We start from the raw sequence: 24,818 nt of genomic DNA on the forward strand, positions 1-24,818 counted from the left end.
TTTTCCTAAACCTCACCAGTCCTTTTCCTTCATCCCTCTTCCTTAACCTTCAAGCTCCAAAACATTGCTAACTGTAATACCTTTTTAAACATGCAGTCTCCTGCCACCACTTGGTGAATAGATTTTCTTATCTACACAATTACTTCTATTTTCAAAAATTGATTATTTTTCTTGATATACAAACCAGTCTTTCCTTCACAATGAGTAGTTTCCATAGCTATTTACATAAACTGGAGGAGAGCAGTATGGTGTCCTCAGTTCAAGTGCAGGCAGTTCACTGTTTTCACAACTTGATTTATCTTTAAACGGAACAATAAGCGTATCGAAACATCATTTTGTAAGGCTATAAACATGACTGTAACAAGCAGATTTACATTCTTGGTTCTGCTCTTGCTGTCATGTTAGTTCACTAATACTTGTGATGTATTTCAATCCAGAAGACTTATGTGTAGCCCTATAACTGCCATTCCAACAAATGAAACCCCATATCATAAAACACCATAAAAGACCAGATTGGTCTTTAAATATGTCTGCTTGTGTCTGTATATGTGTGGATGGATATGTGTGTGTGTGTGTGTGTGAGTGTATACCCGTCCTTTTTTCCCCCCTAAGGTAAGTCTTTCCGTTCCCGGGATTGGAATGACTCCTTACCCTCTCCCTTAAAACCCACTTCCTTTCGTCTTTCCCTCTCCTTCCCTCTTTCCTGATGAGGCAACAGTTTGTTGCGAAAGCTTGAATTTTGTGTGTATGTATGTGTCTGTTTGTGTTTCTATCGACCTGCCAGCGCTTTCGTATGGTAAGTCACATCATCTTTGTTTTTAAATATATTTTTCCCGCATGGAATGTTTCCCTCTATATATATATATATATATATATATATATATATATATATATATATATATATATATAAAACAAAGATGATGTGACTTACCAAACGAAAGCGCTGGCACGTCGATAGACACACAAACAAACACAAACATACACACAAAATTCAAGCTTTCGCAATATATATATATATATATATATATATATATATATATATATATATATATATATAAAAAGAAAGATGATGAAACTTACCAAACAAAAGCGCTGGCAGGTCGATAGACACACAAACAAACACAAACATACACACAAAATTCTAGCTTTCGCAACCAATGGTTGCCTCGTCAGGAAAGAGGGAAGGAGAAGGAAAGACAAAAGGATATGGGTTTTAAGGGAGAGGGTAAGGAGTCATTCCAATCCCGGGAGCGGAAAGACTTTCCTTAGGGGGAAAAAAGGACAGGTATACACTCGCACACACACACATATCCATCCACACATACACAGACACAAGCAGACATTTGTAAAGGCAAAGAGTTTGGGCATTTTTTGGGCAGAGATGTCAGTCGGGGCGGATGTACAGAGGCAAAGATGAAGTTGAAAGACAGGTGAGGTATGAGCGGCGGCAAATTGAAATTAGAAATTAGCGGAGATTGAGGCCTGGCGGATAGCAAGAAGAAAGGATGCCCTTCAGCATATCCTTTCTTCTCGCTATCCGCCAGGCCTCAATCTCCGCTAATTTCTAATTTCAATTTGCCACCGCTCATACCTCACCTGTCTTTCAACTTCATCTTTGCCTCTGTACATCCGCCCCGACTGACATCTCTGCCCAAAAAATGCCCAAACTCTTTGCCTTTACAAATGTCTGCTTGTGTCTGTGTATGTGTGGATGGATATGTGTGTGTGTGCGAGTGTATACCTGTCCTTTTTTCCCCCTAAGGTAAGTCTTTCCGCTCCCGGGATTGGAATGACTCCTTACCCTCTCCCTTAAAACCCATATCCTTTTGTCTTTCCTTCTCCTTCCCTCTTTCCTGACGAGGCAACCATTGGTTGCGAAAGCTAGAATTTTGTGTGTATGTTTGTGTTTGTTTGTGTGTCTATCGACCTGCCAGCGCTTTTGTTTGGTTAGTTTCATCATCTTTCTTTTTAGATATATTTTTCCCACGTGGAATGTTTCCCTCTATATATATATATATATATATATATATATATATATATATATATATTAGTGCCAATTTTCTGATGAACTGTTGGCAATTCGGGAAGAGTAGGTCATGTTTCTTCATTATTTGAACGGTATGCCTAATGTTGACAAGAAACATGGAAGAGGATTTCAATAAATTATTGGAAAGCTGGTGCAGATTTTGCAGAAAATGAGATACGATTAATGACATGATAGAGCAAACCAATCTTGAGTTAAAAACTCGATGTGTTTGGGCTCTTGCTGTGACCACCAAAGAATTAAAAAGCAAGATTACATACATTTAATGCTAATTTAAATGCTGCAGGGCTTACATGCTAAAATAGATCATAAGATCCGTAAGTTAAACTTCAGGTTGAAATATCAACAATATAATAGAGTGTATACATGAACAGGAGCAAAAAAAGTTCCCAGATTTCCCGGATAAAAGAACAGTCTTTTCTGGCTGAAAATGCACTTTTTTCAGGGTCTTCAGGGTCAAAATACACTATTTTTCCATATTAAGTGACACTACACTTTCACTCATAACTGTAAAATGTATAAATCATTTGAATAGTAAAGCTTTTAAACACCAACATAGAACTTCCCAACACTCCCAGCAAATACAAGGTCATTAATGTGCGACAAAATGTACACTACCTATTTTGGTATCATGCAAATATGAATAAGTGTTTACCAAATACAACCCTGTAGTTTCCAAACACAGAACACCAAAATGTAAGAAGTGCAATTCCCATGCTACGAAACGGAAACAGAGAACATAGTAGTGCTCCCAGTGGCCTGGTAGTGAACTTCAAATTCTGGAAAACATGGCACTCAGCACTCAGAATGTGAATGTGAATGTGCGTATGTATTCTTGCTTTGCAAAATACAACTATCAGATGATATTTTTCATCAAGAAAAGCTAAGCTTTTACATGTAGCACCAGTCATTAAAATTTTTTTTGCTGGTTTTTCGAAGCATGTGGTTAGGTATAATCCTAAGAGCAAAGCATAAATTGCAGCAGCTGAATATTCCTGACAAGCATGATTGTAAATTTCACTGCTGTGCACTGCACATTTCGTGTGTTACCTGGCTGAATACATATTCTGTCAAACATTTTGACATTTCCATAGAAAATCAGATTACGTGTGAAACTGCTCGAGAACTCACCTTGCACTTTTTTTTTTGTCGGTTAATTGTACTTTATGCCATCATTACCGCATAATTTGTAATCTATGAAACAACTAAAATAAATATGAAAAAATAACCTTGAAGATTGGACTTTTTTAGCATTTGTTACGCTTTAAGAAACATTAAACATGAATGTGCCAGTAAAATTTTAAATGACGGACCTCAAATTTTTCTGAGGCTGGTCATTAAAGCGTTAAATTTTAAAAGAATTGAACACTCCACGATTTAAGAAATTCGTAACGCATTCTGACACATAACATAATTCGTCTTGCTTTTAAAAAAATTTATTTTGAAAGTAACGCTTCTCAAACCACGATTTGCAATATTTTTCTTAGACCTGTACAAATGTAAACAATTGGGACGTCACGCTCATCGAAAGCAGTCTGTTGTTACGAAGTACTGTGTGGTCTTATCCAAAAGCCTGCTGTCGGCAGATGGTTGTATGTGCACAATGGTTTGTTGGTATACATACTGCACTTTCTTTGCAACAAAAGTTTTGTTTTGGTGTTATTCTCACATTTATGTTTTACTACTGCAGTATTATTCTGCAGTAGCAGGCTAAAGTCAAATTCTCTGTTAGAGTATCTGCCCTTCCCAGTCAAAATTATAAGAATTGAATTAAAAACTAAAATAATGAAAAATTCTAGGAATTCTACAGAATTCACAAATACTTCCTGGATGAAAAAATTTCCAGGTTTTCCCAGATTTCCCGACTGTCCCATGGCATATACAACTTGTATAAAGAAAAGGTAGATTGCCGCTCACCCTAAATATGACACATTGAGTTGCAGACAGGCACAACAAAAAGAGACATCAGCTTTCAGCCAAACACTCCTTCAGAAAAGGGAACACACACACACACACACACACACACACACACACTCACACACAAGAAGCAAGCACACATCCTGCACACAAGACCACCATCTCAGCACCTAGGAGCGAACAAAGTACAGATTCACACAAAACTGCAATCACATGTTCCAGTTTTCTAACATTGTAAGAATTTGTTGATCTAACTGAACTAAATGTTCCTAATGATGAAAAGAATAAGATTCAGTTGTGCTTTTAAGTTTAAACTCTATGTTGTAAGTAAAGAGAAATTTCCATATTCGTGGAAAGAACAAGAGAAGCAAAATTGAAGACAAAGTAGAAGATATGAGGCCACAGATCTCTATTAAGAAAAAGGAGGTAAGTGAGCGAAAGGCCTGCCCAAATATGAGTATTGGTACACTTCCCCCCCCCCCCCCCTCGATACCACTGGTAGAGTGAATGCAGAATAATGTGGTCGGTAGATGTGCAAGTGGAGAGCAAGTGTGTGTGTGTGTGTGTGTGTGTGTGTGTGTGTGTGTGTGTGTGTACACCCAAACATGAATACTTTCATCAGGATTTATCTTACATCAATTACAAGTATACAACATGAAAGGCAAATTACACATATAGTAGGACTTACCAAAATCTTTATTAACCTGTTCCACTACATGATAGGTTCGAAACGCAATAACATCACAATCAGATAAACTCTCCAGACCAGGAACATTACTAACACCACTATGTACCCTAAAAATTGCTGCAGTAGACCAACCATTACCATGAGCAAAAGTATCATTAAGATCTAAACTAAAAAATACAGGACCATCAAGAATAGCATGAGCAGCAACAAATTGAACAGCTAACACCCACACCTGCATGGTGACCACCCAAAACGATCTACTCTCACCTCTGCATGGTTTAGTATCTAAAAAGAAGCCACTGAAAATGTGACAAAAGCAGCAATTTATTTTCACTTGACTTGTTAACCATTTGTAACCAAGAGACCAAACTACTAGACAATCTGTCCCTTCTTCCTCGAACATACATATCTATATGACTATAGATCAGAGATAGCATACCATGCAAAACCCAGGGGAAGGAAACCCCTAGGTCTACCAAAGGTTAACCAAGCTACGATAAGGGACAAAAAGAAGACAGAGAAAGAAAGGGAGGTGAGGTGCCCCATCTAGGGAGCAGCTGAACCCCCCCCCCCCCTCGAAGCAGAGAGCAATGAGGGGACATACATCCCCATTCCCAACCACTTACCAGAGGTACTTCATTCAGAAATTGCCAAGGAAAGACTAACAACCCGAACAGGGCAAGAGAAGCACGGTGAGACAAATGTTGAACAAGTCTATCAGACCACATGGGGAGAGGGGGGGGGGGGGGGAGGGGGGGGGGAGGGGAGGGGGACTGTAGGGAGGGAAGAAGAGTAAAAGAGTAGGTAGGGGGTAGCCTGGTCTGGGCAGAGGGGGGCAACAGTGTGGTTGATAAGGTTAAGTGACCCTCCCTTAAAGAGAGTGGTAAAAGCTCCCTTCGCAAATAAAACGTAAAATTAAGTCGGCTGAGAGGCATCGTCTCCAAACATCAAGGGTAGCAAATCATGGAGATTAAGAGGTTGGGACAGTCCAGTAAAATGAGGACCACTGTCAATTAGGAAGCACAATGGCATTGGGGTGGGTCCTCATGAAGGATTCAGCCAAGTATGGCCGATGTGGAGTTGGCAAAGAACGGTAGAGTCCTTGTGAGAGGCCAGTGTGGAGGACCTCTACAGATTCATAGTCTCCTTTATCATCTGTAGTTTGTTTGGTGAAATCAGAGTGAGCCATTCTGTAGTGCAGATTCCTAAAACTTGATGGCGTACACCAATTGGAGGCCTGTTTCTGAAATAGTGATCTGAAGAATTGGTTTACTGGTAGCTAGTTTGGATAGGCTATCAGGGAGTTCATTCCCCAGAATCCCGACATAGCTAGGGACCCAGATGAAGGTCACTCAGCATTCACATTGTTCGAGGGCATACAGGAAATCCTGAATACCAATGACAAAGGGATGGCGAGGGTAATACAGGTCGAGAGCTTGTAAACTGCTCAAGGAGTCCATGAGAATGGACCGCACCAGTGCAGGAACAGATATACTCAAGCGTATGAGAGATGGCTACCACCTCCGCAGTGAAAACACTAGTCATCCAGCAGTTCAGGATGTCTCTTGTGATTATAAGTAAAGCCCATGTGACCAGCTTCAGTACAGACTACTTCAAACCAAAGGATGCACCAAGGATGGAGAAAAATTGATGGCTGAGGGAATCTGGAGGGACCGAGTCTTTTGGAACTTGTGACACGCCAAGACAAAGCTGTGGCCAAGAAATGCACCATAGAGGGTACGTGAATGGAGCTGGGTGATAGGCAGAAGAGTAAATTACTGGAGATACAGAGGATGGACTGGACGTGGATTGACTGTAATCCATTATCTGGGCCACCGTTGTTGGAGATCGATTTTCATGTTTGGATTGAGAAGATAGCAGTTCGGATGCTTAGGGGAGCTTTGAACATGGATGGCACTATTGACAAGCTGTTGTTGGCACTGATCTGCGATGGAGGGTCCTCAGGCTCCATGATAAGCTGTTCACAGGGCTAGTTCGAAAGACTCCTGTCACAATGCTGTATCGGACCCAGTATCTGCAATGCTGAGGGCGATGTCGAACAATATGCCAGACTCCCATAATCAAAACAGAACTGTATCCTTAAAGCTGCAGAAGGGTAGTGTGATCTGCACCCCAGGTGGTGTCACTCAGGCAGCGAAATGTATTAAGGTGCAGCCAGCACTTTCGCTTCTACAGTAGTATATAGGACTGTAGATGAGGGGCCTTTTTCGTCTGAAGGGTTGGGTGAGTTCATTCATTTGTTTGAAAGGAGAAGCCAATATTGTTGCCCGTTTCTGGCCAGTTCCCCAGACACTGCAATGACAGGATTGAGGCGCATGCCCTGCAATCCTTCTCAGATGGTTTTAATAGAAACCATTAGGTGAAAAATCATTTTTGTGTTAATTATAGCTTTATATGTCAGCTTCATGATGATGCACACATCATTTTGTTAATGGTCATAGTTATTATGTGACTAAGAATTAAGTAAGACACTGTGCAGAATTCAAAAAAGTTTGCAACGAAAAATAGGGGTCACTGTGATTTTGCATTTGGTGCTGGTCAAGATGGGGAATCCACATCAACCAAGAACCGAAATCGTCAAGTCTCCAACACACTGAGCAGTTGATCGTCAACGTAAAGTACTGATAGGGGGTGTGAATGGAACAATATCATCAGAAGTGCACGATGCGAGTCTTGGCAGCTGAAAACAGAAAGCCATTGGTGAGAGCTCATGCCTTCACCTTTCGTATGGCACCTTGAGCAACAGTAGAGGCGAAAGCCATGATCATACAAGGAGGATGATACTGAGGACTCCACAGCTGCTGCTAGTTCACTGATGGCTACTAGAAGGAGAGGGCCACTCAGTACACAGCCTAGTGTGACCTCATTGTTTTGGATATGAGTGGGTTCTTCGGGAAGCATCAACTCGAACTTTGAGTGCATGGTGTGACAGAAAGTTCTGGATAAAAATCCAGAACAGGCCCCAGAAACCTCACTCACCCATAAGGTAACAAGGATGTGGTACTGCCATGTGTTGTCATAAGCCTTTTGCAGATCAAAGAAGACGCCTTTATAGTGCTGACGTCAGGCAAAAGTTGTTTGGAATGGCGGACTCAAGGTACATTTCCTTGGTACAAAAATAAATGTGTAATATCTTCACTTATTTTGTTCCAAAACCCACAGAATTTCACATTTCATCAGCTATTGATGCCCCTTAAAAATTACAAAGTCTGTAGTTAATGGAATAACACAGTAGATTACGAAGTTTTGCTTAATAACAATATGGCAAAACTCTCCTCTTTGCATGCTATCATTTGCCACAATCTTGTTTAGCTATCTCAAACCGTTTATGGAATATGAGGAATGTTATGGATATTTCACTCTGGCTTCATCACAGGCGCACACGATCACAAAACAGCATGCTACATAAAATCAGTTTTATTGAGTCTGGTAGCAATATGTTAGTTAAAATTCACATGCAGTAATATATTATGTAATATGCACCAAATGTAAAATCACAATGACCCCTATTTTTCTTTGCAAACTTTTTCAAATTCTGCACAATGTCCTACTTAATTCCTAGTATCATAATAACTATGACCATTAACAAAATTATGGGCACATCATCATGAAGCTAACATATAAAGCTGTAAGTAACACAAAAAGATTTTTAACCAAATAGTTTCCGTAAAATCATTTGAGAAGGATTGAAGGGCATGCGCCTCAATTCTGTTATTGCAGTGTCTCACCAACTGGCCAAAAATGAGCAACAATGTTGGCCTCTCCTTCTGAACATATGAATGAAATCACCCAGCAAATCAGACAAAAACTGTTCATTCCACATCAGCTAGAACATCCTGTGTGGACTCAACAATGTAGTTATAGATACACGCCGATTCCTCAGTGGATTCACATTCTCTGTGAATTTTATAGAGAGATACGTAGAAGGATCCGAATTGATGGTTGTATTTCTGCATGTTTCATTTCTGTGCAACAAGCCCCCTCGTCTACAGTCCTATATACCGCACTTATGTTTCCTTTTACTATCCCTGGCTGTCAACTTAGCTGAATCTGATTACACAGGATAAGCAAGAGAAAAGTCATGTATAGTGTATTTAAAAGATTATATTATCTATGGCACTCAGATGATGTCATCCACTATTAACAGTGATATATATTTTCATTGTGAAAAATATCATAGTAAATACAATTACACAGTACATATCTCTTCTTCTGTAGACAACTATACTATTACAGTGGAACGTCATTAGCACATTTTTTAAGCGACCACAGATTTTGAACATCATATGCAGGAAAATGTACTACTGAAAATTTAAAAAAAAAAAAAAAAAAAAAAAAAAAAACTTTTTTTTGTAATGATTCAATTTTATCAGCAGTGAAAACGCAAAATTAAGCGTACCATATCTGGAGATGTGATGTAATATTAAGCACATTTCCTGACATGCTATCTCTATGGATTATAGTTCAAAATGCACCTTTTCGAGAACATGTCTGGAATTTGACAAAACATATGAACAGTTGACTGTTTCTTTTGTCCTAATTTTAATATCGTATTGCCTATCTCAGTTAATACATTCATCACTCTCTAATCAATTTCAAAACATAACACTTCACTGTGTCCATTGCTTCAATAGCTTTTGATATTGTTGGAACTGGCAAGGATTACGCTCATCCTTGTCTTCACTTCCTTCTTGTTTCTCTGCCACCTGTTCCTGAAGGACTCCATGAATTGTCATGGACTGACAGACGGCAACATCTTTGTTAAATTCAAAATATACACCGAAGCTAAGGTAGTCAGTGTTTTCTTCTTGCACCATTACTTGCTGCCATTGTTCAACTGCAAATTCCTCCATTTTCTGGAGTGATGTCTTCTGCAAGCATCCAATGAAAGGTAGCCTTCTTGAAGTAGTTTGACAGGAGATTATGCTTCTTACAAAGTGCATCACATCCTAAATCGTTATGTTTCTCATTGTAGTACGAAGGCAGCCCAGGCTCTTCTGTACAAGAATCTGCCAGTATTTCTGTTTCTGTAATTTTATATGCATTTGTTCAGCAGCTGAAGGTGGCTTGTGCAGTTGGGAGGGAAAAAAACACTGAATTTATGTAAAGTGTATACAATGTATCTTCGGGATGTGCTGCCCACTGGTCAAAAACAGAATGACTTTCCTATTTCTAACACCCAACCAAACACCCCATGCACCCAAGGGTTCTTCAAAAATAGTATTTGTTATCTCTGTTTCTGCATTAGGTGTTTATTTACATGGCAATATCTAAATATTTTTAGAACTTCGAGCACTCTTTGTCACTGCAATTATTAGTGGTATCAACTTTTCAGTTCTAGTTTCATTACAGCAGAGTAAGGCATCAGCCTCTGTTTACTGAATTTTCCACCAATGCATTTCGCTCCTCTGAACTCAACAATTTTATTAGGCAGAAGGTAAAAAAAAGACCTTGTTTCATCTGCGTTAAAACATCACTGGGGCTGACCTTCCTATGAATGATGGAAGAGTATTTTTCCATGGATAAACAGTATCAATTTTTACGCTTCATCTCAAAGACATTTATACACTAAATTACATTGGTTCTTGAACCAACTGATCCTAACACTGGATGCTTTTAAATCTGTGAGTTTCACCTTTTGTGCCATATATACTGCTTCAGCAAGAACCGCAGTACCATCAGTTGAAATATTTGAAGCATTAGCTTGTTTCATCCAATTCAATAGGACATTTTCCAGTTCTGGAAACTGACTGCTGCACACTCTTTTCTGTTTGCTTCCTTCCTTCCAAACATGTTGCTTCAATCATTTGCTCACCATTTTATTTAATGTCGATGGAGTAACGTTCAGTTTAGTGCAACATCAACATGTTTCATGTGTGAATCTATCTCCACTTCCTGAATAATGTTCCACTTTTCTACCACTCCCAGCACCAAAGTTGCAGCACTCAAACAGTACCTGTATCACCAAATTTTAACATGGTAAGCTGGGAGTGAGAACTTATAAACAAGTCAATTTAACATGCATTTAACGCTGTTGAATGTGGGACTTTCCAAAATGAATGCACAGGGGTGCCCCACATAAAACCAGTATGCAGCAATTAACTCACTAAAAAGGAATAGCTGATAGTAATTTTAAAAAACAGCCAATTACCTGTTTACAAGAGGTGCTTGAAATTGTGGCCGTGGTCATCCAAGCCACTTCACAAGCAAATCGACTCACTACATACAATAAACAGGTACATGAGATGAGCCATTTTATGTGGAACACCCTGTTCTATGCAGTAACGAGGGACATACCACTGAGATGCCACCATGCTGCCCGATGGAATAAGGCAGATATCTTACTGTCATCACTAGGATACTATTCTTCACTTAGAACTCAACAACTATGAGATTGCTTTTCTCTCAAAGGCATTATTGCGTTTAGTGAACTACTAATGAGTCATTCAGAACATTAGCTACCATTCTTAATTTCTGAAATTATCTACAAACCCTCCAAGAAGCTTTCTTGTTATTATTTACACATATGATTCAGCTTACAGAAATAGCTTCCTAAACACATGTATAACAACATAATATCCTACAATTTTTTTAACAGTAATCAGTATTATTTTGTGTTATACTGCAGTGTGACTTCTGCTCAAGGTTGTTAGCAACACCACATTGACAAAGGTTACAGCAGTCTGATTCAGTTGTACTGTCTTAGAAGCTGCACATTTTAAAAATTGTGTCTTATAAATAGATTCTGAAAAGAACATTATTAAAATGATGCTGCAGTTGCTTGGAGAGTAAAATGTTGCAGAGATGAAGTGATAACTAACTCCATTTGAACAAGTCTTGGAAGGCTCAACGGTACCGACTGGCAGCTGTCGTCCTCAGCCTGTAGGCATCACTGGATGTGGATATGAAGGGGCATGTGGTCAGCACACCACTCTCACGGCCATTGTCAGTTCTCGTGACCAGAGCCGCTACTTCTCCATCAAGTAGCTCCTCAACTGGCCTCACAAGGGCTGAGTGCATCCCGCTTGCCAATGGCGTTCGGCAGACTCTGACAGTGACCCATCCAAGTGCTAGCCAAGTCCAACAGCACTTAACTTTAGTGATCTGACGGGAACTGGTTTTAGCACGATGGCAAGGCAGCTGATTAGATGAAGTGATTTAAATACAAAATAAAAGAAGTGCCTGGCAGTAAGTATTTAGTCTGGATGTAACTTATGTTTAAAAGAACAAACTGTGTACATATATAGAAGCACTATACTTAATGACACCTGAAACCTGATTCGGTGGTTGGCTGGATGGTTGGTTTAAAAGAGGGGGGCAAGGGACCAAAATGCGAGGTCATCGGTCCCCTGTTCCCAGTAAAAATATTACACAAGGGAAAGAAGAAAATAAAGGAGACGTACAGCACAATAACAGGAGAAAGGAAGAACCAGAAAAACGACAGGAGGACAACCAACACTACTATGGACAAAACAAGGAAAAGAAAACCACAGAGAGAAGCAAGAAACATGTAGAAGGGGTAAAAACAAGAGAGCAGATGACCGTGGCTGGCCGACCACAAGAATAAAACGGTAAAGTCAGCCACTCTGTGACACATTAAAACATCCACCCTACAGGCATTAGAGTGGAGAACACAAAGAGACAAAGGACATGCGCTAGAACTTATATACAATGATAAAACCCACTGCCACGTATAAAACATAAAACTAAATTAGCCAATGAGGCGTTGTCAGCTAAAATTAATGGCAACGAGTCCAGTAACTGAAGAGTCCATCACAGGGCAGCCAAAGAAGGACAGCTCACCAAGATATGGGCACTGTCAACTGGGTGCCGCACCGACACTGAGAGGGGTCATCATGGCACTGGAGGTAGCCAGCCATGTGTCACCCAAGCGTGGTCAATGCGGAGCCGACAGAGAACCACAGAGTCCCTGTGAGAGGTCCACATGGAGGACTGCCACACATTCATAGGCTCCTTAATGGTACAAGGTTTGTTGTGCATGCTGAGGTTATGCCATTTCGTCTCCCAAAGCCGCAAGACGTTGCCTGGGATTCCAACTTGACCTGGGGTCCAGATAAACACCACTAAATGACCCGCCCGATCCAGGGCATTGTTGCTGCCAAAGGATGGCGAGGGTAGCAATGGTCGATAGCTTGTAGGCTGCTCAAGGAGTCAGTGCACAGAAGAAACGACTCCCCAAGGCATGAACGGATGTGCTCAAGAGCATGAAATGTAGCCACCAGCTCAGCAGTGAAAACACTGCAGCCATAGGGCAACGAATGCTGTTCAATATGTCCTCCATGGACATACGCAAAGCCAACATGATCATCAGCCATCGAGCCGTCAGTGTAAACCACTTCGTGGCCTCGGTACATGTCAAGAATCAAGAGGAAGTGGCAGCAGAGAGTCGTGGGGTTAACCGAGTCCTTAGGACCATGTGAAAGGACCAGGCGAAGCCATGGCCTAGATGTACACCATGGAGGTGTATGTAAATGGACCTCAAGTAAAGGCAAGGACTCTCATTCAGAAAGAAGGGATCGGACACGAACTGCAATTGGAAACCCTGACCTGGGCCGCTGATGTGAGAGATGAACTGCTGTGAGTAGGAAATGGTGATTCGGATGCACAGGATAACTACGAATGTGTGCAATGTAACTGGTGAGCAGCTGTGCACGCCAAACCTGCAATGGAGGTACTCCAGCCTCCACAAGGACGCTGGTCGCTGGACTCGTCGTAAAAGCTCCTGTCGCTAGGCGAATGCCACAGTGGTGTACTGGGTCGAGTAAACGCAATGCTGAGGGTGCTGAACCATAAACCAGACTCCCATAGTCACGGCAGGATTGAACATGGGCTCTGTAGAGCTGCAGCAGCGTAGAGCAATCTGCTACCCAGTTGGTGTTGCTCAGGCAGTGGGGAGGCATTGAGGTGCTGCCAGCACTACCGCTTAAGCTGACGAAGGTGAGGAAGCCAAGTCAATCGGGAGTCGAAAACCAGTCCTAAGAATCGATTTGTCTCCACTACAGTGAGTGGATCGTCATTAAGGTAAAGTTCTCGTTCTGGATGAATGGTACGATGCAGACAGAAGTGCAGAACACATGACTTTGCAGCCGAAAACTGGAAACCGAGGGATAGCCACATGACTGTGCCTTGTGGATGGCTCCCTGTGGCACCACTCAGAAACACCAGTATTGGTGGAGCAGTATCAAATGTAGAAGTCATCTGCATACAGAGAAGGTGAGACAGACAGCCCTAAGATACTGCTAGACCATTAATGGCCATTAAAAATAGACACACACTCAATACAGAGCCCTGCGGGACCACATTCTCCTGGATATGGGGGTACTATGGGAGGCACCAACTTGGACACAGAAAGTACGAAGCACCAGGAAATTTTGGATAAAAATCGGGAGCAGGCCTTGGAGACCCTACGCATATAATGTGGCACGGATATGATGTCTCCAGGTAGTGTCATACTCTTTTCATAAATCAAAAAAGATGGCAACCAGGTGTTGGCGTATGGAAAAGGCTGTTCGGATAACAGACTCAAGGGAGTGACCCAGGCGGAAGCTGCCCTGACATGGAGCCAGTAGGCCATGTGACTCCACGACCCAACCCCAACCACTGACATACCATACGTTCCAGCAGCTAATGGACCAACAGCTATCCACATCAAGCAGGTTTTTACCAGGTTTGAGCACTGAAATGATGGTGCTCTTCCACCATTGCGATGGAAAGACGCCATCATACCAGATCCGATTGAAGATGACGGGGAGATGTCGCTTATAGTCAGATGAGAGATGTTTAATCATCTGACTGTGGATCCGATCTGGCCCAGGAGCTTGGCTGAGGGGTAGTTCTCCGACAGAGGCTCGAGCACAATGCACAGCAAAGTGCTCAGCAATTGCGTTTGCGTCGGTAGATAATACGCCATTTATGTTAACACCAGAAACACCTGTTGGGGTCTGGTACCTGAAAAAACGTTTGACCTTAGTCCAGACTTGGGAAGGTGATGTATGGCACCCAATGGTCGAGACATGTTTAAAGGCTATTAGGTGCTCCATGGAAGGGTGCTGCTTATGTCGCTGTAGAGCTCGCTGGCACTCCTTAACTGCTTCAGCGACTTCCGGCAACCACCAAGGGACTCCCTTTTGCCGGGGGCACCCTAAAGAGTGAAGGATTGTGTTTTCTGCCACAGAAACAATTGTTGCAGTCACCTGCTCAACCATCACATCGATGTTACCGTGAGGGAGAGATTCAATGGTAACAGCAGAGGAGAAAGTTTCCCAGTCCGTCTTGTTTAAAGCCCATCTGGGCAGGCGTCCATGGGCCTGATGCCAGGGCAGTGACAGGAAGATGGGGAAGTGGTCACTACCACAAAGGTCGTCATGTGCTCTCCAGTGGATAGATAGGCAAAGTCCTTGGCTGCAAACTGATAAATCAATGGTCAAGTAACTACCATGAGCCACACTGAAATGTGTGGCGGCCCCAGTATTTAAGAGGCAGACATCGAGTTGTGATAGTAAATTTTCGACATCTCTGCCTCTGCCAGTAAGCACGGTGCCACCCCACATGGAGTTATGGGCATTAAAATCTCTCAAAAGTATGAAAGGTTTAGGGAGTCGATCCATCAGTGCAGTTAATACATTCAGGGATACTGCACTATCTGGAGGAAGATATACATGATCGTTATTTCCTGCGCCCTCCTTATTCTGACAGCCACAGCTTCAAGAGGCGTTTGAAGGGGCACAGATTCACTACAGACTGAGTTTAGGACATAAACATGAGCTCCACCCGACACTCGATTACAGTTGCTACAGTTCCTGTAGTGTCCTTTATAGCCGCGCAGGGCAGGGGTCTGCATTGCCCGGAACCAGGTTTCCTGGAGGGCAATGCAGAAAACGGGGGTAAAGCTTAACAGTTGTCACAGCTCAGCCAGGCAGTGGAAAAAACCGCCACAATTCCACTGGAGGATGATGTCATCGTGAGACTGGGAAGCATGGAACATTCAATGAGGCAATTTACACCTCAGGGTCACCTGCTGCCACCGATTTTTTGCATAAGCAGTCTATATCCATTGTGTCTGAGGGTTCAGCGAGATCTAGGTCCTCAGCGGACGCCAGAATCTCCATCTCATCCACAGACGCAGAGCTGTGGTGCCACCACAATTCCCTTGGTCTTGGGGATCTCCTTTTTGGATTTCTGATTCAGTAGTGTATGACTGTATTATGAAAAGAAGTAAGATGGCTAATAATGAAAAATAAAGTAGTAACATTAATAAAGTAGCAACAGGTAGAGATTTTTATACAGGATGCCCAACAAGGAATGGTCCATATTCAGGGATATGACAGAAATAATCACTTGAAGCAAAAAAAATCTAATGAACATGGGCTCAAAAGAGCATACCTTAAGAGCTATGAGCACTACTACACCTTCAACGCTGTGAACCAATCTCTTCTACTGCAAGGTCTTCGCTTTCCATAGTTTGAGAGGTGGTAGTGCGAACCAAAACAAGAAAAAAAAGTCCAGAAAACATGGGCTGGAAAGTGCATATCTTAAGAGGTATGCGCACTTGTTGATCTTCATACTGTGATATACATCTCTTCTACTGAACAAGTGGTCATACCTCTTAAGGTATGCATTTTAGAGTCTACGTTTACAAGAATTTTTTGCTTCGAACAATCGTTAATGTCATATCCTTGAATATTGACTGCTCCTCCTGGAACACCCTCCATAAGTGACTGACAGCAAAATTGTCACAAGATCATTCATCTAAGTGGGGGAGTATTTGATATTACACATCAACCTGTAAGAGTGATGTTCAACCCTATGTTTGCCTTACAAATGAATGATACTTGTGAGCAATAAAACAATATAATCAATTACTACACGAGAGCACAACTACTATGTGAATTTAATATTAATTTTCATGAGGTGAGCCTAAGGGACAACAAGTGTCTTCGAGGAGGAACAGCAAACACAATAACTTCACAAAAGGAAGTGCTGTGGGGGCAAGATACTGACACTCCTTGCATCAGCAGCCTACATCAGAGTGGCAGGTCATCCCTTGAGTAAATGCCAAACCAAACAATGACTTTACAGACTTTGGAAGACGAATGAGTACTGTATAGTTATTATTATTCCGATCTTTCAGTGAGAACTATCCATTTACATTGACATTCAGAATTAAGATGATGATGGTAGTGTTATCAAACAATTAAGTTCTTGTTGTAAGAAGACCACTGAATTGAATCTTAAGAATATATGGTGCATATAAGTAGTGCAGTCACATTTATTTTAAGAAAAACAGATATTGTGCTCAATCATTATCTTTCAAAATAAACTGCATAAATCAATGAAGAACACTTAAAATGTTTAATTAAACAACTAAATGACAGCAGAATAATATTTAGCATTCACTGTCAAGATAAACTTAAACTTCGAAATGCCAAACTGTTACTGTATTATGATGTCTAGGAGGTGAACAGGCATTACAGCATTGTTACAATAATTATTTTTCATCTTTTTCATTAGCTAAATAGCCTCACTACAAGAAATCCTTATGGACAATTTTCACAACTTTGTGACTTACATTATGTCATCACATACAAGTAAAAAATTGTTATCAACATTAATAAGCTTTCCATGCTGTAATGAAACGTATTTGAAATGTACACTTGTGAACAGATTAGGTTTGGTTGTTCTACATCTTCTAGGTGGTTCTAAATCTTTTCCAATTTCTCCCCTCTTGCCAGGATCTGTCTGACAGCTCATTAACTCATTTCTGATAAGCAAGTAAACAGCAACTGCAGACTCACTGCAGAAATAATCCAGCTATTAATATGAATTGTACAGGGGAAAAAAGAAAAAGGAAATGGACACGTAACTCAGAATAGTTAACTACCACTTGAACTCATATGCACAAAGTTTAGATGACTGATGAATGATATTATCAATCACCGTATTTTCAAACTAAACCACACTTACATGATCCTGAAACTAGTACATAAGTATCAGTAAGTCTATTTTTGATTAACTGGCAATACAAAAAATTGCAATAGCATCTGTGACACACACACACACACACACACACACACACACACACACACACACACACACACACGGGGAGAGAGAGAGAGAGAGAGAGAGAGAGAATGAACTTACTGAACAATCTTAAATACTTCATCATTTTCTGAATCTAGTGGAACTTCTGTAAACAGTTCATCTGCAAAATTTTTCAGTTCTTCCATGCACTCCGGCTGCTGCTCCATGGTGCACAGTATTTGTGACAACAATGGTATCAGCAGAGGTGTAACAACACCACCAGCTGTTGCTAGTTTTCCTAAAATAACTGGAAAATCTTTCCGCTTTACAATATTCAGTAATGCTTTCCTTGGGAAAGTACTAAGTGATTCATTCTGAAACTGGTACAGCTGCAACAACAGGAGGACTATTTCTCCGGTTAAAGAAGCATTCGGATTCTGAAACAGAAAATAGGACTTGGAACAAACTGGAAAAGAAACATTAATGGATACAGCTTCTTGCACTTAAAATTTTGGAACATATACAAAAATAATTATATGACAAAATAAAAATAATGTATCAATTGCACAGCAGTGATATTTTATACTAACAACATTATATTATAAACAGTGAAAAATAAATTTGCACTTCCATAATCAAATCAGCACTTGTGACCACAAGTAAAACAATCATTGATTAAAGAGATGTGGATTAGTGAGGTATAATTTAAACACGCAAATTAACAACAAACAAAAGAAAAAGTAGAATGGCTATTGAATGACAGCTAGATATGATAGTAAAGCTCTCAGAATATGCCCGTAAGTTATAATATGATACTATGTTGGCCGTCTAGCAAGTGAACGACAATAAATGGTGCACTAAAGTAAAGAGGTCCATTCACTGCTCTGAAACACAATATTCTCTGTCAATGTAAGGAGAACTTGCATATGAACACACACCAAAATATTAATAAAAACTAGGCACCCTTAATGAAATGCAAATCTACCAATGCCAGAAGAAGCAAAATTAAAAGAAATGGACTTGTTAGAGTGATATGACGCTGTTGGAAAGTGAAAATGCACAAATTTTCATTTGAAAACTCCACAAAATAGAACAAAACAGGATTTCACAGCATACAAACCTTTGAGACCTTTATGATGATTGTTGTGAGTAATTTTTCTGACAGAAGAGATTTTCGTGCCAACTGAGCTGTGATCATGAAAGCAGAGGCTGCAAAATCAAAAACTGGTGAATGTAGTGCTTTTATCAAAATCTTCAGTATGTGCATAATCTGCACATCTAAGACAGACTTTTTGCACTCTAGAGCTCCAACAATAGTTGTGCTAGTGAAAGCAAATAATGTTGTCAAAACGGCAGCATTGTCTTTATTTACTTTTACAGCTTTAAGAGCCATTTCACAGACAAAATTTAAAAATCCAACATCACTAGCACAATGATTGAGAAGTGTGGTTTTTGAAAGTGGGACTCCTGGCTTTTGCAGTGGATGCAACCAGTGCCATTTATTAGCAGGATCCTTAACATCAAATAGTTGTACCATACGCACAAACAGCAGACTTTCATGGTATGGAAGAATCAGCATCATCAGCTCATCAACATTATATTGGTTAATATGAAACCTGCAACATAAACAAAAACATCAATAATATTGACTAACATAAGCGACTGATTCTCTCTGACAGTAAATTCAACACTAACACAATTCCTTGCCTTGTACTGGAAAATGTGTTCTTTATCCCACCTTGTGCATACAAAATAATATTTGCCATCTCGCCATCTCCTTTCCCATAACCATACTCCCAACGTACAGATCCCAAATGGCATGGACAATTAGAGTTGTAGTGATGAAAAGATAAACATTGTAAAAATACTCTGAGTGCCTGATTAACATTGACACGGTACAACAGGAAATTATACTGATCATAATAGATCAAGAACAATACCTTCCAATTGTTTTCTAATGTAAAATCATTCCCTCTAGAATCATATCAGCTTTTTCCAGCTCCCAACACAAATTGTGAATGGCATTAAAGCCTGTCATATAGAGACAAACAACTCATTATCTTAGGGGGGAGGGGGAGGGGGGGGGGGAGGAGGAGGAGGAGGAGGAGGGAGTGGCACAATTCAATCAACATTCCAATGTGTCTCGTGTTCAAGCAATTTGTATGGTATGGGTATTTTCATAACACAAATCAGCAGTAGAACTTATTTGCCACTCTCAAAATTATGGAGTATACTGGGAAGCAGTATTCAGTTTAAATGTCCCACTTCTCACTTCTCAGGTATAATGAGATCACACAAACTGACAGACAGTTACCGTTTGTATATAAATTCCTATTACCATATTTCACAGTCATTTCTGATACAGAACACAGTCAGAAGATCCAAGTCATAGAAAATCTTGCTACTATTGAAGCCATTTAACGTTCAAACATGAGTACACATTCCTGAGGGAATTTTAGATTCTCAGAATCATTAATTTTTAAGAAAGTAAAGGGCTTTGTCTAAATTGGCCACCAAGTAAAAATAAATTTCAGTTTCAAACTTTGGAAACTTCATAACTTCATACTGGAATATTAACAATAGTAGGAAAACGATAAGACTGCTACGCACCATAAAGATGGCCTATTGAATTGCAGACAGGCACAATGAAAAGACTGTTACACTTTATAGTTTTTGGCCAAAGCCTTCTTCAGCAAAGAAAACACACACACATTTACACAAACAAGCACACCGATGCACACATGACCACTACCACTGGCAGCTCTGATTGGTGGGACTATCCGGTGGTAGCAGTCATGTGTACGAGGTATGGTTGCTTGTGTGAATGAGTGAGTTTTCTTTGGTGAAGAATGCTTTGGCAGGAAGTTATAATGTGTAGGACACCTCATCTTTTTGTTGTGTCTATTTGCAATTCAAATTTCAGTTTATAATTGTAAAATGAAAGCATATCATCATTAGTGATATGACAATACAAAGAAAATAACTGCTCTTACAATGACTCATTGGTGAAAGATCAGAAAGCCACCTTGTCACTATAAGGACTGGCATTTAGATAAGGTTCTCATTATGTTACACTTTGCTATACGACTTGCAATTGTGAGAATGGTCCAATATGCATTCTGAAATAATTATCATCATTAGTAATATACCGTATCTCTCTGCCCCTGGAAACTTTTATTTGAAGATTGCAATTCTGTATATTTTTAATTGGAATAACCATGTTCATTATGATAGCTGAATACCTCCACAGACATTGTACATAAACTCAACCTGCACAAAATTTGTTAGCATACATCACTAAGCAATGTATGACGGTGGCATATGTATTATGGTTACAGTTGCACCAAAGAGCATGTAGTACAAAACACATTTACTAATACACATGTTGCAACTGTGGTTACTCATTTCAACAGTATGAAGTGTGTAGGAAGGATGACAGTTTCGAAAGAGCAGCAAGTAATTAACAGTACCACATGACAAGCTTCAAGTGAGTTATTCAAACAAGATGACATGCTGTTAACACACAGTACGCTGATAGCATTGATAATGAAGTAGCACATAAATTTCAGATTCATTTTCAGCATGGACAGCAACCATGTTTAAAGATATCACAGCAGTGTATGCTACATATGTGAAAAGACTCAGGACCACACGTCCATATGGATGGTGGTTAACTAACAACACAGAAGTGTTTTACACAAACCAGTACCCTTGTACCTGACGATGGTCTAACAGTCAAAAACTAGTCTGTGTAGCAAATAATAAATATTGTAAAATATTACATCAGTGTTGTGTGTGTTTCATTCACAATACAGGGTGTACATAAAAACCAGGAACACTTTCAATTATTTATTACACAAGAACAAAACATTGTACAGATATCATACATATGTCATTTTGATGAGAAACCCTGAAACTTTTTTTCATGTATGCCACCACAGCGCAGTTTGGTAATTTAACGATAGTCAGCGCTAGTCGCAAACATGACGAGTTCAGGTGCAGAGCGAGCTTTCTGGGTGTTGGAGTTCGACAAAAACAAGTGAGCTACAGCTGTTCGACAGATGTTTAGAACCAAGTACGATACCACCAACAAGGAAGCCCTTTACCACTGGCACTACAAATTCGTTACGATGGGTTGCTTGTGTCCAGCAAAGAGACGCAGACGTCCCAGTGTAAGTGAAGTGAATGTGGAGCGCGTACGAGAGACATTCATAAGGAGTCCAAATGGCTGATGCCTCAAATGCAGTCTGACTCTCCATTCATCTTTCAGCAGGATGGGAATCCACTCCATTTTCATCGCGAAGTTCGTGGGTACCTGAACAAGGATCTGCCGCATCGATGGACTGGCCGTGCTACAGAAGGGGACAGCTGTTTCATGAAATGGCCTCCCTGATCACCAGACTTTTTTCTGTAGGGACACGTTAAAGATATGGTGTATGTATTGCCTCCACCACATGATGTAGCAGAGCTCCAGGAGAGAATACGGGAAGCAACTGCCACAGTCGACAATGCCATGCTGGGATGGGTATGGCAAGAATTCGATTACCATATTGACGCCTGCCAGGTCACTCATGGTTCGCATATCGAATGTTTGTAAAAAAAAACTTTCATAGTTTCTCTTAAAAATGCAATATGTATGACATCTGTGCAATAAATAATTGAAAGTGTTCCCGGACTTTATGTACACCCTGTATTATGAATGAAACACACAAAACATTGGTGTAATATTCAACAATATTTATTATTTATCACACGAACTGGTTTTCGACTGATATGCTACCATCAGGTACAAGGGTACCAGTTTGTGTAACACACAATAAATAAAATATTACACCAGTTCTGTGTGTGTAATGCATAAAATATTCTGCCAAGAGCCGATGGAACAGTCAATCAATGCAAGATAGAGCAGCCTCATTCCACGTAAAATCAACTGAAAAAAAAAACTTAATGATTCAGAACTTTTGTTATTTTTTGTCATTTTATTTTGCCTATAAAATTATGGTGATACCCATAATTTAAAAAATGTTTTTTTGGACACACTGTTTTAGAGTTACTAACTTTTGGAGTTTCCAAAAGGTTCAATTTCTGCCATATTCTGAAACCTTAAAATGGCCATATCTCAAACTATTTGACTTATGGACCTTATATTTGTACCATTTTATTCAGACACTTACAAGCTTTACAATATTTGCTATCTGACAACATGCATGATAATACTAAATTTCCCCCAACCATTTTTTCCTAATTCATAAAATTTCAGGTTTGCTTTCTAATATGTTTCTCAGTCACACACTATTTGTTAATGAGTGCGCCAAATCTCATGGTGATATTTCAAAGCAACATACTGGAATAAAACTGAGAACTAAGAGAACATTTTTCATTGCAAGGCACTCAAATAACACACTATTAAACAGCAACAGCTAAACCCTTGTTTAATTAATAACATTAATATATTTGTAAAATAAAAGAACAAGTAATTAAGTTCTTTGTTACCTTTATGGAGGATGCGGACTGTTAGGGTGTATGGAACAATATTTTCATAGTTGAGATGGGAATGTCAAATCTGAATTTACTTGCCTTTTCTAATAAACTGATTAACACAAAAAAAAAAAAAAAAAAAAAAAAAAAAAAAAAAAAAAAAAAAAAATAAAATAAAATAAAAATAAAAATAAAAAAATGATTGCCTTATTTGGTTTATGCCATTCAAGGTTTCCACTGAATCTTGTTACTAAGTCCAAAAGCCTACAGACTATGCACTGGGTGCTGTACTTACCAGTAAGATAAAAGTTTTATTAAGTTTGCACTGGAGTAACATAGCAAATTTGATGCATACATTAAACAAATACTGCAGAACTAACAGGCATTTTTAAAAGATGTGATTTTGGAATTCAAAGAAATTTAAAAATAATTCGGTTTGGGGAAAATTCAGCACTTTTATGAATATAGTCAAGTAGCACATATTTTTAAATCCTATAAGAAACTGAAGAAGAAGGCATACATTTTAGGTCTGTAAGTTACATAGCTTTTGAGATACAGTTATTTTAAGATTTCAAAGTACAATAAAATCATACAATTTCAAGAATTTTAAAAATTAATAACTTAAAAACAAAAGGTACAAAAATTAATTTTGAATTTTTCCGACAAACAACTGCTACTAGCAATGTACAAAAATTTATCAAAATCTGAGGTGTCAAGAACCAGATCACCGCACCGGTAAAGCAGACTATGGGTGTCATCTAGCAGCTATGCCAGTTCATGCTGAGATTTTGTCATGGATGAAATCCTGCTTGTGGCAGACACTAAGAGTGTATCTTGTATTTTGGTCACCATATATTCTGTAGCGTGTAGCTCAGTAACAAGTTGACATGTAATCATATGAACATACTGTCTTAAAAAATACTGCTCTTTTACCAGTTCTTTTAATTTGCCACAACATGACAAAATCTGACTATTTTCTGCTACACATTTGTCAGAAAAAAATGTGTGTGTGAGGAATACCACAATGGTTTAAGTTACGTATTACAAAAATCCCTATTTTTCTACCACTGATAAAACATTTCAGATGAGACTCACACCAACAGAAGTTTGATACTAACCTATATATAAGCCACTCTAACACTTTGTGTGCCGGTTTCAACAAGAAATATGGTGAAAGCATCAGTAAAAATCTTTCAATGTGTTGGTTCAGCTTCTCATTTGCTTCGGACGATTCAACTGATCTTTCTAGAGATTTTGACAACAAGCTAAACAAAGTAGTTTCAAAATCAGCAAATTTTGAATTCAGCGTTTTCAGTTCATGTAGTCCAGCCATTCCTGAAACAATGAAACCAGTACTGTTACAATAATAACTCGTGAAACTGAGAAGCATAAAAAAATTATTGGTGAACTTCCATTATTGCCATTCTACGACAGTAAAAAGAGTAACAATTTTTGCATTTCTATCAAACAATAAAATAAATTATTCAAAACATAAGCCTCATAAACAATGGGAAGGTATTTCTCATTAACATGTTTAGCTTTGTCTCCTGTAACCTAGCACCCTGGGTGACTCTCCAATCTAATAATTGTAGATGTTCCACTTCTTTCACATCTTTATTTCTTTTACTG

General features: G+C 39.5%; 1 protein-coding gene across 1 annotated transcript in view; it reads right to left on the minus strand.

Moving 5' to 3' along the window:
- LOC124615903 (HEAT repeat-containing protein 1) overlaps nucleotides 1-24,818 on the minus strand; it is a 276,744-nt gene that overhangs the window by 218,647 nt on the left and 33,279 nt on the right. Inside the window, exons 2-4 of the mRNA XM_047144079.1 lie at nucleotides 24,308-24,524; nucleotides 18,832-19,327; nucleotides 17,832-18,148 (exon numbers count right to left, since the gene is read on the minus strand). Of these exons, the coding sequence (XP_047000035.1) occupies nucleotides 17,832-18,148; nucleotides 18,832-19,327; nucleotides 24,308-24,524 (1,030 nt within the window). The remainder of the gene's footprint in view (nucleotides 1-17,831; nucleotides 18,149-18,831; nucleotides 19,328-24,307; nucleotides 24,525-24,818) is intronic.

The sequence above is a fragment of the Schistocerca americana genome, chromosome 5 (assembly GCF_021461395.2).
Source record: "Schistocerca americana isolate TAMUIC-IGC-003095 chromosome 5, iqSchAmer2.1, whole genome shotgun sequence".
NCBI classification, from domain to species: Eukaryota; Metazoa; Arthropoda; class Insecta; order Orthoptera; family Acrididae; genus Schistocerca; species Schistocerca americana.